We start from the raw sequence: 21,097 nt of genomic DNA, 5'->3' as shown, positions 1-21,097 counted from the left end.
TACACACACACTTTTTCCCCATTATGTAGATAGGGGCAAAATTTTTTGGTGAATTAGAACGCTCAGGGTTAAAATTTCGCCTCACAACATAGCCTAGGACACTCTCGGGGTCCAGACTTGTGACTGTGCCAAATTTTGTGGCTGTAGCTGCACACTTGAGCTTTATATATTAGATATAGATAGTGATATCTGAGAAATCTGCTTCATTTTCCATAAGATATATTACTAAGCTGCTTTTTTGTGAACGTACCCAAATTCATTGTATACAAATCATGATAGCACATGATTTGCTCTTTACTAGTACTGTGTGAGCTCGATGTTTAGTCAGCCTTTATTATACACCTATGGGTTAGAACAGAACTACCTATAAAGCCATGTCACATTGACCCACAGACTTCTGTGCACTTTCTGGGTTGTTTATAGGTTCGCTGCTCCAACAGTGACTGAGCCAAGTCCTTTTATTTCTGCTAGAGGGAAACCAGACTCGAGCCTCCGGTGTGCTGGACATTTACTTATCCTAGAGAGCAAGAAGATCACAGATGGAATTTACATGTACATATTGCCCGGAGAGGAATCATCAAGTCGGATCTAGTGCACAAACCGCTACCTACTTCTGGTGCTACTGATGTCCTGGGCAAGCTCTATGTAGGGTTTTATTTTCTAGTACTCGTAGGTCAATCTCCCAAGGATCACACGAGGGTACGTTCCTGGCCCATTGCATTATCTACTGACAAGTTATCGCCAAGTAATCCTTAATTATACAGGTTACAGTGACGTATGGCTGCATGGCCACAGAAAAGATGAAACGTATCAAACGTGATTGGCTCAGGGGATAACAATAAGACCTCATGATTTTATAACCCCTTCACCCCGAAGCCTGTTTTTGCCAATTTTTATATATATACCTTAAATTGTCCGTCATCCACTTCTGTTGTCTGGATGTCCCCAAATCCCACAATCCACTGCCAGCACTGGAAGTACGCCGACCGCCATATTGGAATACCCAAGTGATGGGTATTCCAATATGGTACCCGCTGGTCGTACCAGGCCCTTCCAGAGTACCACCAGCTGACACCGTCGCCCCCCCCCCCCCCCCCCCGCCGCAGCCTGTGCAGTCCCAGCCGGCAGGAAAGACCGCGGCTTGCGGCCTGTACTCGAGATGGGGTGCGGGCGCCCTCTGGTGGCGCCGCACCCCGTCTCCAGCACAAGCCGCAAGCTGCGGTCTTTCCTGCCGACTGCCCCCCCCCGCTGCTGCTGGACACGCCGCCGGACCCGCCGCTGCCTGCCCACCCACCTCCGTGCAGTCACAGCCGGCAGGAAAGACCGCGGCTTGCAGCCTGTGCTAGAGATGGGGTGCGGACGCCCTCTGGTGGTGCCGCACCCCATCTCCAGCACAGGCCGCAAAACAGTCTTTCCTGCCGGCTATGAGGGGGGGTCTAATGAGAGGGATGCCGCCAGGACCCGCCACCTGACTACACGCACCGGATCCCGCCGCTGCCTGCCTGCCCACCCACCCACCTCCGTGCAGTCACAGCCAGCAGGAAAGACCGCGGCTTGAGGCCTGTGCTGGAGATGGGGTGCAGCCACCCTCTGGTGGCGCCGCACCCCATCTCCAGCACAGGCCGCAAAGCACCGTCTTTCCTGCCGGCTGTGACTGCACGGAGGTGGGTGGGTGGGCAGGCAGGCAGCGGCGCCACACAGCTGCCCCCATCGTGATGTCTCTGCCCTCCCGATGCGATAGCATCGGGCCCACATCTAGTGAGGTAATAACTCTGGAACGCTTCAACAGATCCCACTGATTTTGAGGCTGGTTTTTATGTGACATATTTTACTTCATGATTGTGGTAATATTTCTGAGGTATGACTTGCGTTTATTTGTGAAAAAACCTGAAATTTGGCAAAGTGTTGCAATTTTCAGACTTTTATGCCTTTTTAAATCAGATTTATATCACACAAGATGGTTAATAATAATTTCCCACATGTCTACTTTACATCAGCACAATTTTTTACCCTTTTTTTTCTTAGGAAGTTAAGGGTTAAAAGTTGGCCAGCAATTTCTAATTTTTTTCAACAAAATTTACAAAACCATTTTTTTAGGGATCACATCACATTTGAAATGACTTCGAGAGGCCTATATGACAGAAAATACCCAAATGACACCATTCTAAAAACTGCACCCCTCAAGTTGCTAAAAACCACATTCAAGAAGTTTATTAACCTTTAAGGTGCTTCCCAGGAATTTTTGGAATGTGGAAGGAAAAATGAACATTTTAACTTTGTCACAAAATTTTTACTTACTTGAATTTTTTATTTTCGCAAGGGTAACATGAAAAAATGGACCCCAAAATTTGCTGTGCAATTTTTGAGCATGCAGATACCCCATATGTGGGGAAAAACCACTGTCTGGGCACACGGTAGGGTTCGGAAGGAAAGGAACGCCATTTGACTTACAATTGGATTCATTACCGGACGCCATGTTGCATTTGGAGATCACCTGATGTGCCTAAAGAGTGGAAACTCCCCACCCACCCACAAGTGACACCATTTTGGAAACTAGACCCCCTCAAGGAATTATCTAGATGCTTCACAGAAGTTTATAACATTGAGCCGTGAAAATAAAAAAAAAAAAAATCACAATTTCTCCAATAAAAAAATGGTTTTTGGATGCAAATGTTGCATTTCTACAAGGATAAAAGGAGAATTTGCCCCATACAATTTGTTGTATAATTTTGAGTACGCAGATATCCCATATGTGGGGGTAACATACGGCTTAGACTCACGGCAGAGCTTAGAAAAGAAGATGTGGAACGCAGACTTGGATGGAATGGTCTACAGGTGTCATGTCTCATTATAATGAGATGCCGCATAGAATGTATCTATATGTGTAGTGAGCATCTTGAACGCCCCAGGTGCTTCAAAGAAGTTTAAAATGTAGAGCAGGTCACCTGTAAAGGCCCCTTTACATTTAGCGATGCACCAGCGATCCGACCTGGTCAGGATCGCTGGTGCATCGCTAAATGATCGCTAGTGAGCTGTCACACAGACCTCACAGCGATGCAGCAGCGACGCAGCGCACGATACTCACCTTTCACACACAGCAATCCTGACGTCCTCCCGCCCGCCTCCACGCGTCACTCGTCAGCGCCAGCAGGAAGCACACGAGAAATGGAGCTGGACATTCTCGCGCGATCAGCGATGGACAGCGGGGGAGCCGGTCGGAGGTAAGTATCACACATAGCGATATCGCTATAACGTCACAAAATTGGTGACGTTATGGCGATATCGCTGGCGATATCGCTATGTGGAAAACCCCCTTAAAAGCGCAGCTGTGTGCGCAAAACGGCTGTCGTCTAGTTCTTCTCCACTTTGTGTCTCCATGCTGTTATTTATGTAACCACTGAATGAAGGCTAAGTTTGGGATGGTGAGTTCCTCACGCCACTTTATTTTAGAGCAATGCAGAAGCATAAAGGGGGTTTTACACATAGCGATATCGCTAGCAATATCGCTAAAACGTCACCAATTTTGTGACGTTATAGCGATATCGCTATGTGTGATACTTACCTCCGACCGGCTCCCCCGTTGTCCATCGCTGATCGCGCGAGAATGTCCGGCTCCATTTCTCGTCGTCTGCTTCCTGCTGTGACGACGAGCGACGCGTGGAGGCGGGCGGGAGGACGTCTTCATCGCTGTGTGTGAAAGGTGAGTATCGTGCGCTGCGTCGCTGCTGCATCGCTGTGAGGTCTTTCTGTGTGACAGCTCACTAGCGATCATTTAGCGATGCACCAGCGATCCTGACCGGGTCGTATCGCTGGTGCATCGCTAAATGTAAAAGGGCCTTTACAGTACCTTCTAGCCTGTCAATGCTGCAGACACAAGTTAGTTAGATCATGCACTGCACATGATCTTACTAACTTGCTAGTCCTTGGTGGTGACCCTGATGTCATCATGACATTGGGTCACCATGACAACGATCGGGACCCCACTATGACATTGTGGGGTCTCCGATCCAAGGGCAGAGGGGCTTTCGTGCCTCTGCCCACTCTATAAATGCTGTGATTGCAGCATTTAGGGGTTTAAAGTGCAGGGAGAGGTGTGGGACGCTCCTGGCACAGAGAGCCAGGTGTCAGCTATCAGAATCAGCTGAAACCCGGCAGCGATTGCCGGCACACAGCCCCCTGTGCTTGAGCGATCGCCATGACGTATATATACTGCATTGGTCCGAAACACAAATTAATTTTAATCCTAAGTGCCTATCAATTTAGTGCCATAATCTAATCTATTTTTGAATTTACTTTAACCCCTTTCTGCCATCCGACGTACTATCCCGTCCATGTGCCCTGGGCCCCTATGCCCATGGACGGGATAGTACGTCGGCGCGATCAGCGGCGCCCATGTGGTGAGCGCCGCTGATCGCGGCCGGGTGTCAGCTGATTATCACAGCTGACACCCGGCACAATGTGTCAGGGGCGGTCACGGACCGCCCCCGACACGTTAACCCTTTGCACACCGCCATCAAACATGATCGCGGTGTACCGGGGGTTAAAGGGAAGCATCGGCAGGGAGGGGGCTCCCTCCGTGCTTCCCTGAGCCCCCCACGGCAGCGCAATGTGCAGCGCTGCTGCGGGGGGCTCCTTTCCTCCAGGCCCCCGAATCCAAGATGGCGACGGGGGCCTGAGGAAGCTGGCTTCCTCAGTGCCTGCAAAGCGCAGGCATGAGGAAGCCTTCAGCAGTGCCTGTGTCAGATCGCTGATCTGTCACAGTGATCTGTGATGTGACAGATCAGCGATCTGTCACAGGACAGTGATGTCCCACCTGGGACTATTTAATAAAGTAAAAAAAAAATAAAAAAAAGTGTTAAAATAATTACAAAAAAATCGCCAAATAAATTAGGGAAAAAAAAAAAAAATATTCCCCCAATAAATCCATTTTTTGGAAATAATAAAAAAAAACAAAAGTACACATATTAGGTATCGCCGTGTCCGTAATGACCCGCCCTATAAAACTGTCCCATTAGTTAACCCCTTTAGCAAACCCCTTAAAAAAATAAAAATAAAAAACGAAGCAAAAAATAATGATTTATTATCATACCGCCAAACAAAAAGTGTAATAACGCGCGATCAAAAAGACACATATAAATATCCATGGTACCGTCATCTTGTCCCGCAAAAAACGAGCCGCCACACAGCATCATCAGCGAAAAAATAAAAAAAGTTATAGCTCGCAGAATAAAGCGATGCAAAAATAATAATTTTTTATATAAAATAGTTTTCATTGCATAAAACCGACAAAAACATAAAAAAAGACCTAAATGAGGTATCGCTGTAACCGTACTGACCCGAAGAATAAAACCGCTTTATCAATTTTACCGCACGCGGAACGGTGTAAACGCACCCCCCCAAAAGAAATTCATGAAACGCTTGTTTTTGTTCATTCTGCGTCCCAAAAATAGGAATAAAAAGCGATCAAAAAATGTCACGTGCCCGAAAATGGTACCAATAAAAACGTCAACTCGTCCCGCAAAAAATAAGACCTCACATGACTCGGTGGGTCAAAATACGGAAAAATTATAGCTCTCAATATGTGGTGATGCAAAAACTATTTTTACAATAAAAAGCGTCTCTTAGCGTGCGACAGCCGCCAAACATAAAAACCGCCATAAATAGTAAATCAAACCCCCCGATATCACCCCCTTAGTTAGGGAAAAATAATAAAATTTAAAAAAAAAGTATTTATCTCCATTTTCCCGCTAGGGCTAGGGTTAGGGCTCAGATTAGGGTTAGGGGTGTGTTGGGGTTAGGGTTGGAGTTATAATTGGGGGGTTTCCACTGTTTGGGCACATCAGGGGCTCTCCAAATGCAACATGGCATCTGATCTCAATTCCAGCCAATTCTGAGTTGAAAAAGTCAAATGGTGCTCCTTCCCTTCCAAGCTCTGCCATGCGCCCAAACAGTGTTTTACCCCCACATGTAGGGTATCAGCCTACTCAGGACAAATTGCAAAACAATTTTTGGGGTCCAATTTCTCCTGTTACCCTTAGGAAAATAAAAAATTGGGGGCAAAAATATCATTTTTGTGGAAAAAAATGATTTTTTTATTTTCACGTCCGAGTGTTATAAACTTCTGTGAAGCACTTGGGGGTTCAAAGTGCTCACCACACATCTAGATAAGTTCCTTAGTGGGTCTAGTTTTCAAAATGGGGTCATTTGTGGGGGGTTTCCACTGTTTAGGTACATTAGGGGCTCTCCAAAGGCAACATGACACCCGCAGACCATTCCATCAAAGTCTGCATTCCAAAACGTCACTACTTCCCTTCCGATCCCCGACGTGTGCCCATACAGTAGTTTTCTCCCACATATGGGGTATCCGCGTACTCAGGACAAATTGGACAACAACTTTTGGGGTCCAATTTCTCCTGGTACCCTTGGGAAAATAAAAAAAATGGTGACTAAAAGATCATGTTTGTGGAAAAAATACGAATTTTTTATTTTCACGCCCGGGCATTATAAACTTCTGTGAAGCACTGGGGGGGTCAAAGTGCTCACCACACATCTAGATAAGTTCCTTAGGGGGTCTAGTTTCCAAAATGGTGTCATTTGTGGGGGGTTTCCACTGTTTTGGTACATCAGGAGTTTTCCAAACGCGACATGGTGTCCGATCTCAATTCCAGCCAAAAACGTCAAATGGCGCTGCTTCCCTTCCGAGCTCTGCCATGCGCCCAAAAAGTGTTTTACCCCCACATGTGGGGTATCAGCGTACTCAGGACAAATTGCACAATAACTTTTATGGTCCTGTTACCCTTGGGAAAATAAAAATTGGGGTGAAAAGATCATTTTTGTGGAAAAAATATGATTTTTTAATTGTACCGCTGTACGTTATAAACTTCTGTAAAGCCCTTGTGGGTTCAAAGTTCTCACCACATATCTAGATAAGTTCCTTGGGGGGTCTAGTTTCCAAAATGGGGTCACTTGTAGGGGGTTTCCACTGTTTAGGTACATCAGGGACTCTCCAAACGTGACATGGCGTCCAATCTGAATTCCAGCCAATTTTGCATTGAAAAAGTCAAACGGCGCTCCTTCCATTCTGAGCTCTGCCATGCACCGAAACAGTGGTTCCCCCCCACATATCAGGTATCTGCGTACTCAGGACAAATTGCACAATAACTTTTGCAGTCCAATTTCTCCTGTTACCCTTGGTAAAATAAAAAAAATTGAACCTGAAGTATTTTTTTTAATGAAAAAAAGTTAGATGTTCATTTTTTTTTAAATATTCAAAAAAATTCCTGTGACGCACCTAAAGGGTTAATAAACTTCTTGAATGTGGTTTTGAGCACCTTAAGGGGTGCAGTTTTTAGAATGGTGTCACTTTTGGGTATTTTCTATCATATAGACCCTTCAAAGTGGCTTCAAATGTGATGTGGTCCTAAAAATAAAATGGTGTTGTAAAAATGAGAAATCGCTGGTCAACTTTTAACCCTTATAACTTCCTAACAAAAAAAAATTTTGGTTCCAAAATTGTGCTGATGTAAAGTAAACATGTGGGAATGTTAGTTATCAAGTTTTTTGTGTGCCGTATCTCTGTGATTTAAGGGCATAAAAATTCAAAGTTGGAAAATTGCGAAATTTTCGCCAAATTTCCGTTTTTCTCACAAATAAACGCAAGTTATTTGAATGAAATTTTACAACTAACATGAAGTACAATATGTCACGAGAAAACATTGTCAGAATCACCGGGATCCATGGAAGCGTTCCAGAGTTATGACCTCATAAAGGTACAGTGGTCAGAATTGTAAAAATTGGCCCGGTCATGAACTTGCAAACCACCCTTGGGGGTGAAGGGGTTAATGAAGAAAATTTTCAATCCTTCCCTAACTACACTTTCTAACTGCTTTTATTTATTTTTTCTACTACTTTCTTTTTGATGACACTTCTTTTGAGAATCCCCAGTGCATATTGGGATACTAAAACAAAGAATTATCAGCGGTCAGAGGCTTTGGTCACTGCTGCAGTCTCTCCCCCCTCCCTGTAATGAAGTGTCATGTGACCTCTGCTTCAGGGTCTGGGCTAGCTACCACTCTGCTGACAATCTGTCCATTGTCATTTCCAAGGGATGCTTAGTAGATTCTTGTCACTGTGCAAACGATCAGTTGCCTCCAAACATTAGACAGCTGAATTAAGCCCCCGTTACACACTGCGATATCGCTAGCAATATCGCTGTAAAGTCACCGATTTTTGTGACGTTACAGCGATATTGCTAGCGATATCGCTGCATGTGATGCCTCCGACCGGCTCCCCCGCTGGTTATCGCTGATCGCGCGAGAAGCTCCTGGATCATTCCTCGTCGGCCACTTCCTGCTGGGCTTCCTGTGGAGAGACGAGCGACGTGTGGACGCGGGTGGGAGGACGCAGGATCGCCGCGTCTGACAGGTAAGTAGCGACCCCCGTCCCCAGCGATGTCGCTGGTGAGATCTGCCTGTGTGGCAGCTCACTAGCGACCACCTAGCGATGCACCAGCGATCCTGACCGCGTTATATCGCTGGTCGGGATCGCTGGTGCATCGGTACCCTTAGATGGATAATACAGATGCTGGATCTACAGTTGTGGCCAAAAGTATTGACACCCCTGCAATTCTGTCAGATAATACTCAGTTTCTTCCTGAAAATGATTGCAAACACAAATTCTTTGGTATTATCTTCATTTAATTTGTCTTAAATGAAAAAACACAAAAGAGAATGAATCAAAAAGCAAAACATTGATCATTTCACACAAAACTCCAAAAATGGGCCAGACAAAAGTATTGGCACCCTCAGCCTAATACTTGGTTGCACAACCTTTAGCCAAAATAACTGCGACCAACCGCTTCCGGTAACCATCAATGAGTTTCTTACAATGCTCTGCTGGAATTTTAGACCATTCTTCTTTGGCAAACTGCTCCAGGTCCCTGATATTTGAAGGGTGCCTTCTCCAAACTGCCATTTTTAGATCTCTCCACAGGTGTTCTATGGGATTCAGGTCTGGACTCATTGCTGGCCACCTTAGAAGTCTCCAGTGCTTTCTCTCAAACCATTTTCTAGTGCTTTTTGAAGTGTGTTTTGGGTCATTGTCCTGCTGGAAGACCCATGACCTCTGAGGGAGACCCAGCTTTCTCACACTGGGCCCTACATTATGCTGCAAAATTTGTTGGTAGTCTTCAGACTTCATAATGCCATGCACACGGTCAAGCAGTCCAGTGCCAGAGGCAGCAAAGCAACCCCAAAACATCAGGGAACCTCCGCCATGTTTGACTGTAGGGACCGTGTTCTTTTCTTTGAATGCCTCTTTTTTTTCTCCTGTAAACTCTATGTTGATGCCTTTGCCCAAAAAGCTCTACTTTTGTCTCATCTGACCAGAGAACATTCTTCCAAAACGTTTTAGGCTTTTTCAGGTAAGTTTTGGCAAACTCCAACCTGACTTTTTTATGTCTCGGGGTAAGAAGTGGGGTCTTCCTGGGTCTCCTACCATACAGTCCCTTTACATTCAGACGCCGACGGATAGTACGGGTTGACACTGTTGTACCCTCGGACTGCAGGGCAGCTTGAACTTGTTTGGATGTTAGTCGAGGTTCTTTATCCAACATCCGCACAATCTTGCATTGAAATCTCTTGTCAATTTTTCTTTTCCGTCACATCTAGGGAGGTTAGCCAGTGCCATGGGCTTTAAACTTCTTGATGACACTGCGCACCGTAGACACAGGGACATTCATGTCTTTGGAGATGGACTTGTAGCCTTGAGATTGCTCATGCTTCCTCACAATTTGGTTTCTCAAGTCTTCAGACAGTTGTTTGGTCTTCTTTCTTTTCTCCATGCTCAATGTGGTACACACAAGGACACAGGACAGAGGTTGAGTTAACTTTAATCAGTGCCAATACTTTTGTCCACCCTCTTTTTGTGTTTGGTGTGGAATTATATCCAATTTGGCTTTAGGACAATTCTTTTTGTGTTTTTTTTCATTTAAGACAAATTAAATGAAGATAATAATACCAAAGAATTTGTGTTTGCAGTCATTTTCAGGAAGAAACTGAGTATTGTCTGATAGAATTGCAGGGATGTCAATACTTTTGGCCACAACTGTAGTAAGCAAAAAAGCCCCAAAACGGTCTTTATCTGTTATCCTCCTACAATAAAATTATCCTATTTCTGAGGCCTCATTAAGACGTCCGTGTTGCATGTACATGTTTTATTCGTGTTTTTCACTGTTACAGCATGCATCCATTATAATCTCTGGTGCTTTTCACATATCCGTGTTTTTTCACGGAGAGGGTGTCTGTTCATAACGCCGAGACCTGTCCATTTATCTCCAGTATTATGGATGAAAAGTGCCAATATACAGTGGGAGAAATAAGTGTTTGATCCCTTGCTGATTTTGTATGTTTTCCCACTGAAAAAGACATGAACATTCTATAATTTTAAGGGTAGGTTAAGTTTAACATTGATAGAATATCAAAAATAAAATCCAGAAAATCACATTGTATAAAATTATAATTTTTTTTTTTTTTTTGCAGTGAGAAATAAGTATTTGATCCCTCTGGCACACAATAATTAATACTTGGTGGCAAAACCCTTGTTGGCAAGCACAGCAGTCAGATGGCTTTTTTGTAGTTGATGATGAGGTTTGCGCACGTCAGGAGGAATTTTGGTCCACTCCTCTTTGCAGATCATCTCTAAATAATTAAGATTTTGACGCTGTTGCTTGGCAACTCAGAGCTTCAACTCCCTCCATAATTTTTCTATGGGATTAAGGTCTGGAGACTGGCTAGGTCACTCCATAACCTTGTGGCTCAAAAAGAAGCACATTAAGGTTGTGACCGTGCACGCATGACACCCTAATCTAAAATGGTGACACCGGTACCATATTTTCATATGCCCGTTTAAACACAGACATATGCATGAGGCGTTGTAGTGGAGTTGTCTTTACGATAACATGCAGATGCTATTTCAATCTGCATTCATTGTAATTGGCAGATAAATACATGCATGTATCAGATGAGACAGATTCCAATCAGATGGCAGTTATGGTATGTTTCCACGTTCAGGAAACCCTGCGGATTGGACGCTGCATACAACCGCAGCGGCCAGGTGTTACAGCATGGTGGATGGGATTGTATGAAATCCCATCTCCACTATGTGTGCAAATACGCAGGTGGTAGACCTGCGTAACTGGACATGTGGCGCGTCTTTATAGATCACAGCATGTCTATTTATCTTGCAGAGGTGCTCAGTCTTCGCAAAATAAATAACACGGAATCACCGCGCGTACAAAACGGGCAGTGCTTTGGGCGGAGCTGCATCCTCTCCGCAGCATTTCCTTGATGTGGAAACATTGCCTAAAGATTGTTGATGATCTGATTGGATAGAAATTGGTCAGTTATATGTGTAAAAGCACCCTCTCTGGTCGCACACATTGTACAAATTTGTTTCCACCAGGGCTGTGGAGTCGGAGTCGGAGTCGGTGCTCATTTTGGTGGCGTCGGAGTTGGAGTCGGTATAAAATGGACCGACTCCGACTCCTAAAATATATAATAAATTGGGTACAGTAATTCAATGCAGGATGTGCTGAATATTTTTTCATAGGAGTTTGGGAAAGTTATGAAATGTCCTATAAATGGCTGTTCTATTCCTGATCTAAGGCTACATTCACACACAGCGTTTTTCCTGTGTTTTTTGAGGATACGTTTTTCAGCTGCAAAAGCTGATCATCTTTTTAAAAAAACTGCATCACCTGAAAGGTTTTTGAGCTCATAGATAATGTTTTCAATAGCAAAAGCAGATTAGAAATCTGCTCTATCTATCCATTTATCCATATCTGTCTATCCATATCGTATCTGTACCAAAAAGAATGAAAACCGGGTAGTACACCAATATATATTCTGTTCTATCTAAATATCTTGATTATTGGATCATAAAAATGATTAAATGTCTGAGGTTCACATTGTACTACAATAAATTTTTCACTTAAATATAAGCAATATGTGTGGGAGTTGGAGTCGGAGTCGGTGTAAGGGAAATTGAGGAGTCGGAGTCACAGGTTTGGCTTACCGACTCCACAGCCCTGGTTTCCACTGGTATTCCAGACTCTTGCAAGTCCCAATTCTAGTCTTGAAAGCCCACCAATAGATCATATTTTCCCCATTTCCTTAGTATTGCACGGATTATAATTCCATCACCTGTGCAATAGTAAATAAATCCTGAAAATGTGACCTTATTGGTGGACCTTAAAGACTGGAGTTGGGGAACACTTCTCTATAGTTTCACACTCTGCCTACAGTATTGGCCGAAAGTGTTAGCACCCTTGAAATTGTTCCAGAAAATTAAGTACGGTGTTTCTCACAGAAAACTGTTGCAATTACTCATGTTTTGTTGTACACATGTTTATTTCCTTTGTGTATATTGGAACAACACAAAAAAAGCAAAAAAGGCAAATTGGACATCATTTTACATAAAACTCCAAAAATGGGCTGGACAAAATTGTTTGCACGTTTCCAAGATTGTGGATAAACGACTTTGTTTCAAGCATGTGATACTTGTTCAAACTCGCTTGTGGCAAGCAACAGCTGTGGGCAATAAGAAAATCGCACCTGAAACCAGATAAAAAGGGGATTGTGTGTCTGTGTGTGCAACACTAAGCATGGAGAACAGAAAGAGAAGAGAACCGTCTGAGGATGTTCATATTTTTCAACAATTTTTTTTATCAAGTCCATCTCTAGAGATCTTGATATTCCTTTGTCCTTGGTGCTCAACATAATCAAGATGTTTACAACATATGGCACTGTAGCTGATCTCCCTGGATGTGGACATCAGAGAAAAATTAATGAAAGGTTGCGACGCAGGATAGTCCGGATGGTGGATGCGCTCTTGGTGTGACAGGCCCTTTAGATAGAGCTGTTTGGTAAAACATTCTACTGTTTACAGAAAACTAAATTTGGCCTACAAAGAAAACAACACAGTACATACAGTCAAATATGATGGAGGTTCAAAAATGTTTGGGGGCTGTTTTGATGCCTCTGGCACTGGGTGCCTTGGCTGTGAGCAAGACCTCATGCAATCTGAATATTCCCAAAGGACATTGGGCGGCAATGTAGTGCACAGTATCAGAAAGCTGGGTTTGCTTCATTGGTCTTCCCACAGGACATTGACCCCAAACCTACTTCAAGAAGCACCTAGAAATGGATGAAAGCAAAGCGCTGGAGATTTCTGAAGGAGCCAGCAAGTAGTTCGGATCTAAATCCTATTGAACACCTGTGGAGAAATCTTAAAATAGCTGTTGGGAGGAGGCATCCTTCAACTATGAGAGATCTGGAGCACTTTGCAAAAGAAGAGGGGTCCAAAATTCCAGTTGAGGTGTAAGAAGCTGATTTATGGTTATAGGAAGTGATTGATTTTAGTTTATTTTTTTTTTCCAAAGGGTGTGCAACCAAATGTTAAGTTGAGGGTGCCAACAATTTTGTCTGGCCCATTTTTGGTGTGTGAAATTATGACGAATTTGGCTTTTATTTGTGTTTGTGTTATAATACATGTAGGAAACGCACGCTTTATTGTATATGTGTTTAATTGCTATAATTTTCTGGGAGAAATACCGTACGGAATTTTCTGGAACAATATCAAGAATGCCAACACTTTCGGCCATGACTGTGTATGATGATACTGGCTCCTAGTATTTACTTACTGGGCTCTGACTTTGTGTTTGAATGTGTCCATGTAGTTTGCTGAAGATCGCATTTTACTACTATCTGCTGCTCTGCAAATCCACCAAATCAAACATTATTCTAAGGAAAACATTTGTTTTAAGGGAGGGTGCAAATGACTAAACAGGATACAATGCCTTTTAACTAGTTCTAAACTCAACAATACATATTACAGCATTTCTAATTATATTAAGTAAAATGCTCATTCCTTAAAACCTTAGTTGACCTGAAGCCTCCCAGTAAAGGGCTTTCCTGGCACCAGCTCTGTTTATGGATTAAACTGTCCTGGGAGGGATTATTGCTTATATGGCAAAATAATAAGATTTGCTCAGTAATCTGTGACTTCACGCTATCTGCAGAATCTGACTGTTACAATGCATCCCTCATAGTGTCGAATTTACCAGAAGCTGTCAGTAGTTACTGCCCATATTTCTACGCTGCTTTTTTTCCCCTTTATATTTTGCATGAAAATATTGTGAAAAGAAATGATTCAGATTATTTTTAATATCTCATTTACTCCTCTTTTGTCTTTAGGAAGCATTGCAGAGGATCATCACCACCCTTGCTAATAAAAATGATGAAATTCAGAATTTTATTGACACATTAAGTCATGTACTGAAAGGTGTGCAGGTAAGTGCCAAGAGAAATAACTTTGATAAATGCCTAAATTATGCATATGTAATCACCGGATGAGAGTAAATGTCTAAAATATTAAGTTAAAGAGTACCTTTCTTTGAGGCAGATTCAGAAAGAAACTTTAACAGGTTCTCCAACATCAAAGGCCTTTTTAAGCTATCAATTTAGTCAACATATGTGTGCCTCACTAATATCTATTGATTACTTTCAGTGTCTGATTTGTCTAAAACGGCCACTGGTAATGTGACGATTTGCATCCCTCATCGCATCGACGACGTCACATTCGTAGGCCCAATGAGTGACTGCATCTGAATGCAACTTCGGCCATGCCTCCTGTCTGTGCCGTGCGCTCCTTAACAGAGTATGCACTAAACAGGTTTTCGGCATGTTTTCCATTTATTTGCGAAGGAAGCGTAGGTAACTTTCATCTTTGGCCATCCGAACCTGACTTCATTGTGTCAACAGATCCATACAGAACAGTAAGGTGACCTGTGGCAGACTTAAGGCCCCGTTACACATAACAATGTCCCAGTGATCCCACCAACGATCCGACATGGATGGGATCGCTGGGACATCGTTAGCTGATCGCTGGTGAGCTGTCACAGACAGCCCCTCCAGCGATCAGGACCAGTGAGCAATCTAGTTTCTAATGTAAACATCAAGTATCCAGGAGCCGCAGCTCTTGGATACTCGATGTTTACCTTGGAAACCGGCGTAGCACGATCAGCGATATCTGGCAGGGGGGCCAGTCGCTGATCTCCGTCACACACAGCTATCTCGCTGGCGAGATCGCTGTGGCGTCACAAAATCAGCGATCTCACTAACGAGGTCGCTGTGTGTGATGGGGCCTTTAGACAAATGGGACACCTCAGATAATTAAAGTGTATTAATAATTTAAACATTCTGGTTGTATTAATGATTAGAGAGGCTCTTCAGAGAGATGGACAACCCCTTTAAAGAGGGTAAAACAAGCCTGTGAGCATGTGCAGGAAGAATCTCCAGCCTCCCTCTTGTAGGGAGATGTGCTCTAGTGATCTCCAGGTCACAGCAGAGGAGCTTCCTACTGCACACCCTCACACTTGTGTGTCCTGTGTCTCTGAGTAATATAAGCATCTCCAGGTCACAGCAGAGGAGCTTCCTACTGCACACCCTCACATTTCTGTGTCCTGTGTCTCTGATTAGTATAAGCATCTCCAGGTCACAGCAGAGGAGCTTCCCGCTGCACACCCTCACATTTCTGTGTCCTGTGTCTCTGATTAGTATAAGCATCTCCAGGTCACAGCAGAGGAGCTTCCCGCTGCACACCCTCACACTTCTGTGTCCTGTGTCTCTGATTAATACAAGTATCTTCAGGTCACACTCACAGTAGAGGAGCTTCCCACTGCACACTCCCATAGTCGGTGCAACAAGCCGGCAGCAATTTTATTTATTTAATGATTATCTCTCTATACAAAACAGTTGTCATTTGCTAATGAAATGTACTCTAACATTTCCTTTTTAGTAATTTTTTTCTCTATTCCTGGATAACTTCTTCAAGGGGAGTGTGTTGGCACAAAATGATTGACCCAAACCATGCACAGTATCTTGTAGAGCAGGGGTGGGGAATTAATTTTCGTGAGGGGCCACATGAGAGACCGTGACTGTTGTGGAGGGCCGAACCAATATGCCAAAATTAATTCTACTCCATATTTATATATTATAATTATATTATTGATAATTATATTAATTGTATCACTTAATATTGAGCAGAATTAAGTATGCTGACATCCTCCTAAATATCGTTTGAACCCAAGTACAGCCCCTTCTGTATATCGTATGAGCCCCCACACAGCCTCCTTATATACTGCATGAACAACACACAGCCTCCCTATATATACTGCATGAACCCCACACAGCCTCCCTATATATACTGCATGAACCCCACAGCCCCCTTTATATACTGCATGAGCCCGACACAGCCTCCCTTTATATACTGCATGAGCCCCACACAGCCTCCCTATATATACTGCATGAGCCCCACACAGCCTCCCTATATATACTGCATGAGCCCCACACAGCCTCCCTATATATACTGCGTGAGCCCCACACAGCCTCCCTATATATACTGCATGAGCCCCACACAGCCTCCCTATATATACTGCATGAGCCCCACACAGCCTCCCTATATATACTGCATGAGCCCCACACAGCCTTCCTATATACACTGCATGAGCCCCACACAGCCTTCCTATATACACTGCATGAGCCCCACACAGCCTTCCTATATACACTGCATGAGCCCCACACAGCCTCCCTATATATACTGCATGAGCCCCACACAGCCTCCCTATATATACTGCATGAGCCCCACACAGCCTCCCTATATATACTGCATGAGCCCCACACAGCCTCCCTATATATACTGCATGAGCCCCACACAGCCTCCCTATATATACTGCATGAGCCCCACACAGCCTCCCTATATATACTGCATGAGCCCCGCACAGCCTTCCTATATGCACTGCATGAGCCCCGCACAGCCTCCCTACATATACTGCGTGAGCCCCACACAGCCTCCCTACATATACTGCATGAGCCCCACACAGCCTCCCTATATATACTGCATGAGCCCCACACAGCCTCCCTATATATACTGCATGAGCCCCACACAGCCTCCCTATATATACTGCATGAGCCCCACACAGCCTCCCTATATATACTGCATGAGCCTCACACAGCCCCCTATATCCCACACAGCCCCCCTATATATATTGCATGAGCCTCACACAGCCCCCCTATATATACTGCATGAGCCCCACACAGCCTCCCTATATACACTGCATGAGCCCCACACAGCCTCCCTATATACACTGCATGAGCCCCACACAGCCTTCCTATATACACTGCATGAGCCCCACACAGCCTTCCTATATATACTGCATGAGCCCCACACAGCCTCCCTATATATACTGCATGAGCCCCACACAGCCTCCCTATATACACTGCATGAGCCCCACACAGCCTCCCTATATATACTGCATGAGCCCCACACAGCCCCCCTATATATACTGCATGAGCCCCACACAGCCCCCCTATATATACTGCATGAGCCCCACACAGCCTCCCTATATATACTGCATGAGCCCCACACAGCCCCCCTATATATACTGCATGAGCCCCACACAGCCTCCCTATATATACTGCATGAGCCCCACACAGCCCCCCTATATATGCTGCATGAGCCCCACACAGCCTCCCTATATATGCTGCATGAGCCCCACACAGCCTCCCTATATATACTGCATGAGCCCCACACAGCCTCCCTATATATACTGCATGAGCCCCACACAGCCTCCCTATATATACTGCATGAGCCCCACACAGCCTCCCTATATATACTGCATGAGCCCCACACAGCCTCCCTATATATACTGCATGAGCCCCACACAGCCCTCCTATATATACTGCATGAGCCCCACACAGCCCCCCTATATATACTGCATGAGCCCCACACAGCCTCCCTATATGCACTGCATGAGCCCCACACAGCCTCCCTACATATACTGCATGAGCCCCACACAGCCTCCCTATATATACTGCATGAGCCCCACACAGCCTCCCTATATATACTGCATGAGCCCCACACAGCCTCCCTATATATACTGCATGAGCCCCACACAGCCTCCCTATATATACTGCATGAGCCCCACACAGCCTTCCTATATATACAGCATGAGCCCCACACAGCCTTCCTATATATACTGCATGAGCCCCACACAGCCTCCCTATATATACTGCATGACCCCCACACAGCCTCCTAATGTGCCGCACGAGGCCCCCATAGCCTCCCCTTGTAAAGCTCAACACCCCCATAACATCCCCATGCCCACCCAAACATCCCATACACATGAAAACAAATAAACACCACATACTCGCCTCAGTCCCGTTCCCTGGCGCTCTGCTTGTCTCCCTATCTTCGGTGCGCTGACTCTCCGCACTGCAGCACACAGCTGACTCAATGAAATGACGTCATCGCGTCAGCTGTTTTACATGCTGATTGGTGGAGGAAGTGTCTGGAGGCCCCTCCACCAATGCAGTCAGCAGCGCCTATTTAGACAGCGAATGGGAGGACACGGTGCGGCCCGTGGACCCCAGTTTTCCAGCCCCTCAGCTGTCTCAGTCTGCGGGTTGCACTTTACCCAGGTCTGTTGTAGACAATATATCCTGTGGTGTAGTGACCACTGTGTCCACTAGGGGGCGCTGTGTTGGTGCCCCAGGACAGGCATATAAGCATTTCCAGTGTCCTGATAGGAGTAGGATGCTGAATGATCATAATGTATCTCAAGGAGGGTGGCCTTGAGATGAAGGCTTGCTTATGTGCTTATCAGCAGAGCTGATCTTTCGTTCCAATGTACCAGGGGTGTGTCTGAAAACGCTGGTAGTAAAAGACTATGTGAGTGTGTAGCACCTGTGATGAGGTCATAGCCATATGACCCGGTGGGCGTGGCTACGGACCATATAAGGTGGCCAGGGTAGGTCACATGAATGAATGCTTGGACCCGGTTGGTCCGTTGTGGAAGGTCCCGCTGGGAGATGGGGCTTCCTGCCTGACAGCACGTGAAGTGGCTGTGAGTAATGGCTGCAAGCGTCTGACAGTTCCCAGGGAGAGGGAATGAACATCTGCAGTGAGCTGAAGCAGCCATGAGGTAAACCTGACGGGGTGAGATATCTGTGAGGCTGAAGAGCCTGAGTACTGGACATTGCGTAACCTGTGTGACCACAGGGATAACAGAGGGACGCTCTGTCATGAACGCTATGCTGATTATATGAACTTTATGTTGCTGCTGATGGTTTATGATGCCAGAATAAACCGCATGGATTGTTACTGTTTTATGGAAAACCGATGCCGGACGTGATTATTTGGCTGCCAAGCGAGTATCCCCAAACTTGTATGACAGCGCTAACTTACAATCCTTAATAAAAAAATCCTACCTGTAGTGTTCAAATCTGTTGCTGTATTTGCTAGAAATAGTTCTTTATTCATGTATGCTAATAAGGTGCTCAGTGCACCATTGGCGTGGCTGAGCAGTTCATTGCATCTTCCCACCTACTTGCTCTCCATCTCCACCCTCTTCATCCTTCACAGGACACCAGAGTGGTTGGAGATCAATGGGCAAACAGGTGGGAAGGTACATTGACCTGATCGGCCATGCCAAGGGTGCATAGAGCGCCTCACTAGGATATTTGAATAAGGAAGTATTTTGGTCAAATACAGGAACGGATTTGGTCACTAAAGGTATTCTTTTTTTACTTAGGGCTATGTGTCTGACCAGGTGCAGTCATTCTGTGTTGACAGACTCCCTTTACATTCCCTGATTGCTTGTTCTAATAGCCTGCTTGAATTCCTAGGAGCCGTCTTGGAAGTCATCATTCACACCAGGAACACTGCATCTGGTGTTCTGTTCGGCTAATAGGCATCAGACAGTCACTTGTATGGTGGTGACTAACGAGTCCATGGCACTGATAACTAAGGAGAGCGATGAATGCCTTCTGCCATTTGTTAACGACATCTTTGCCCAGAGGAATATTCATTTAGGATTTATATCTATGGAAATAAAAGGGTGTACAAATGGTTGTTTGAGCCCTGGAAAAAAAATCAGCCCATGCACAAATGTATTTAAACGTAATATAATTAGATTGAGACCTTCGATGCATTTTTATTTATGGGAAAATTGGTGATCTCTGTCTTGGCTTTGTTTTGAAGGCAAACTCTACCAAAGTGCTCTCAGACTTGGATGAAGAGTTTGATGGCCTTTACTCAGTGTTGGATGAGATGAAAGAGAGCATGACTAACAGTATAAAGCAAGAACAAGCCCACAAAACCCAGGAGTTACAGGTGAGCGTGCACTTAATGGTACCTTTATGTCTATTACTGGATGCTGACAATTGACTCCTCTTTATGGAATTAAGGTTTGCATGTACATCATATGAATGTGTTTTATTTTCACATCTTCATGTGAACCCGCTGGCGAATCTGCCAAACATGGGATCCCATGGAATCAATGTAGTCAGAAGGCGATGTGTGTCCTAGTCAAACCTAATATTCAATATCGTTGCATATAAGGAATTTAGTGGTTAAAAAAATAACCCACCAAATGTGTAAATGACTTTTCTATGGTGGTTTGACCCCTTAGTGACAGAGCCAAATTTTAAAAATCTGACGAGTCCCTTTATGTGGTAATAACTCTGGAACGCTTCGACAAATTCCAGTGATTTTGAGAATGTTTTTCCATGACACATTATACGTTATGATAATGGTAAACTTAGGTTGATATCTTTTGTGTTTATTTATAAAAAATATCAGATATTTGACAAATGTAAAAAAAATAGCAATTTTAAAACTTTGAATGATTATCCCTTTAATCCAGATAGTCATACCACAGAAAAACATTAATAAATAACATTTCCCACATGTCTGCTTTACATCAGCACCACTTTTAAAATGTTATTTTATTTTGATAGCATTTTAGGAGATTTAAAAATGTAGCAGCCATTTTTAATTTTTTCATGGAAATTTACAAAAATTATTTTTTTGAGTGACCTATCCAAGTTAGGAGTGACTTTAAGGATCCTATATATTGGAAAACCCACAAAAGTGATACCATTTTAAAAACAGTGCCCCCTGACATATTCAAAACTGCTGGTCAGGTAGTTTATTAACCCTTCAGGTGATTTTCAGGAATTAATAAAAAGTGGCATGATAG

The 21,097-nt window shown here is 44.3% G+C and overlaps 1 protein-coding gene across 3 annotated transcripts in view; it reads left to right on the top strand.

The window, feature by feature from the left end:
* FSD1L (fibronectin type III and SPRY domain containing 1 like) overlaps nucleotides 1-21,097 on the top strand; it is a 98,110-nt gene that overhangs the window by 16,386 nt on the left and 60,627 nt on the right. For all 3 annotated transcript variants that reach the window (XM_073542682.1, XM_073542680.1, XM_073542681.1), the window contains exons 2-3: nucleotides 14,253-14,348; nucleotides 20,098-20,229. In XM_073542682.1, the coding sequence (XP_073398783.1) occupies nucleotides 14,253-14,348; nucleotides 20,098-20,229 (228 nt within the window). The remainder of the gene's footprint in view (nucleotides 1-14,252; nucleotides 14,349-20,097; nucleotides 20,230-21,097) is intronic.

This window comes from Dendrobates tinctorius, unplaced genomic scaffold (genome assembly GCF_039654945.1).
Source record: "Dendrobates tinctorius isolate UK_male_01 unplaced genomic scaffold, ASM3965494v1 ptg000128l, whole genome shotgun sequence".
Taxonomy (NCBI): domain Eukaryota; kingdom Metazoa; phylum Chordata; class Amphibia; order Anura; family Dendrobatidae; genus Dendrobates; species Dendrobates tinctorius.
This window is presented reverse-complemented; position numbering and strand designations above follow the sequence as displayed.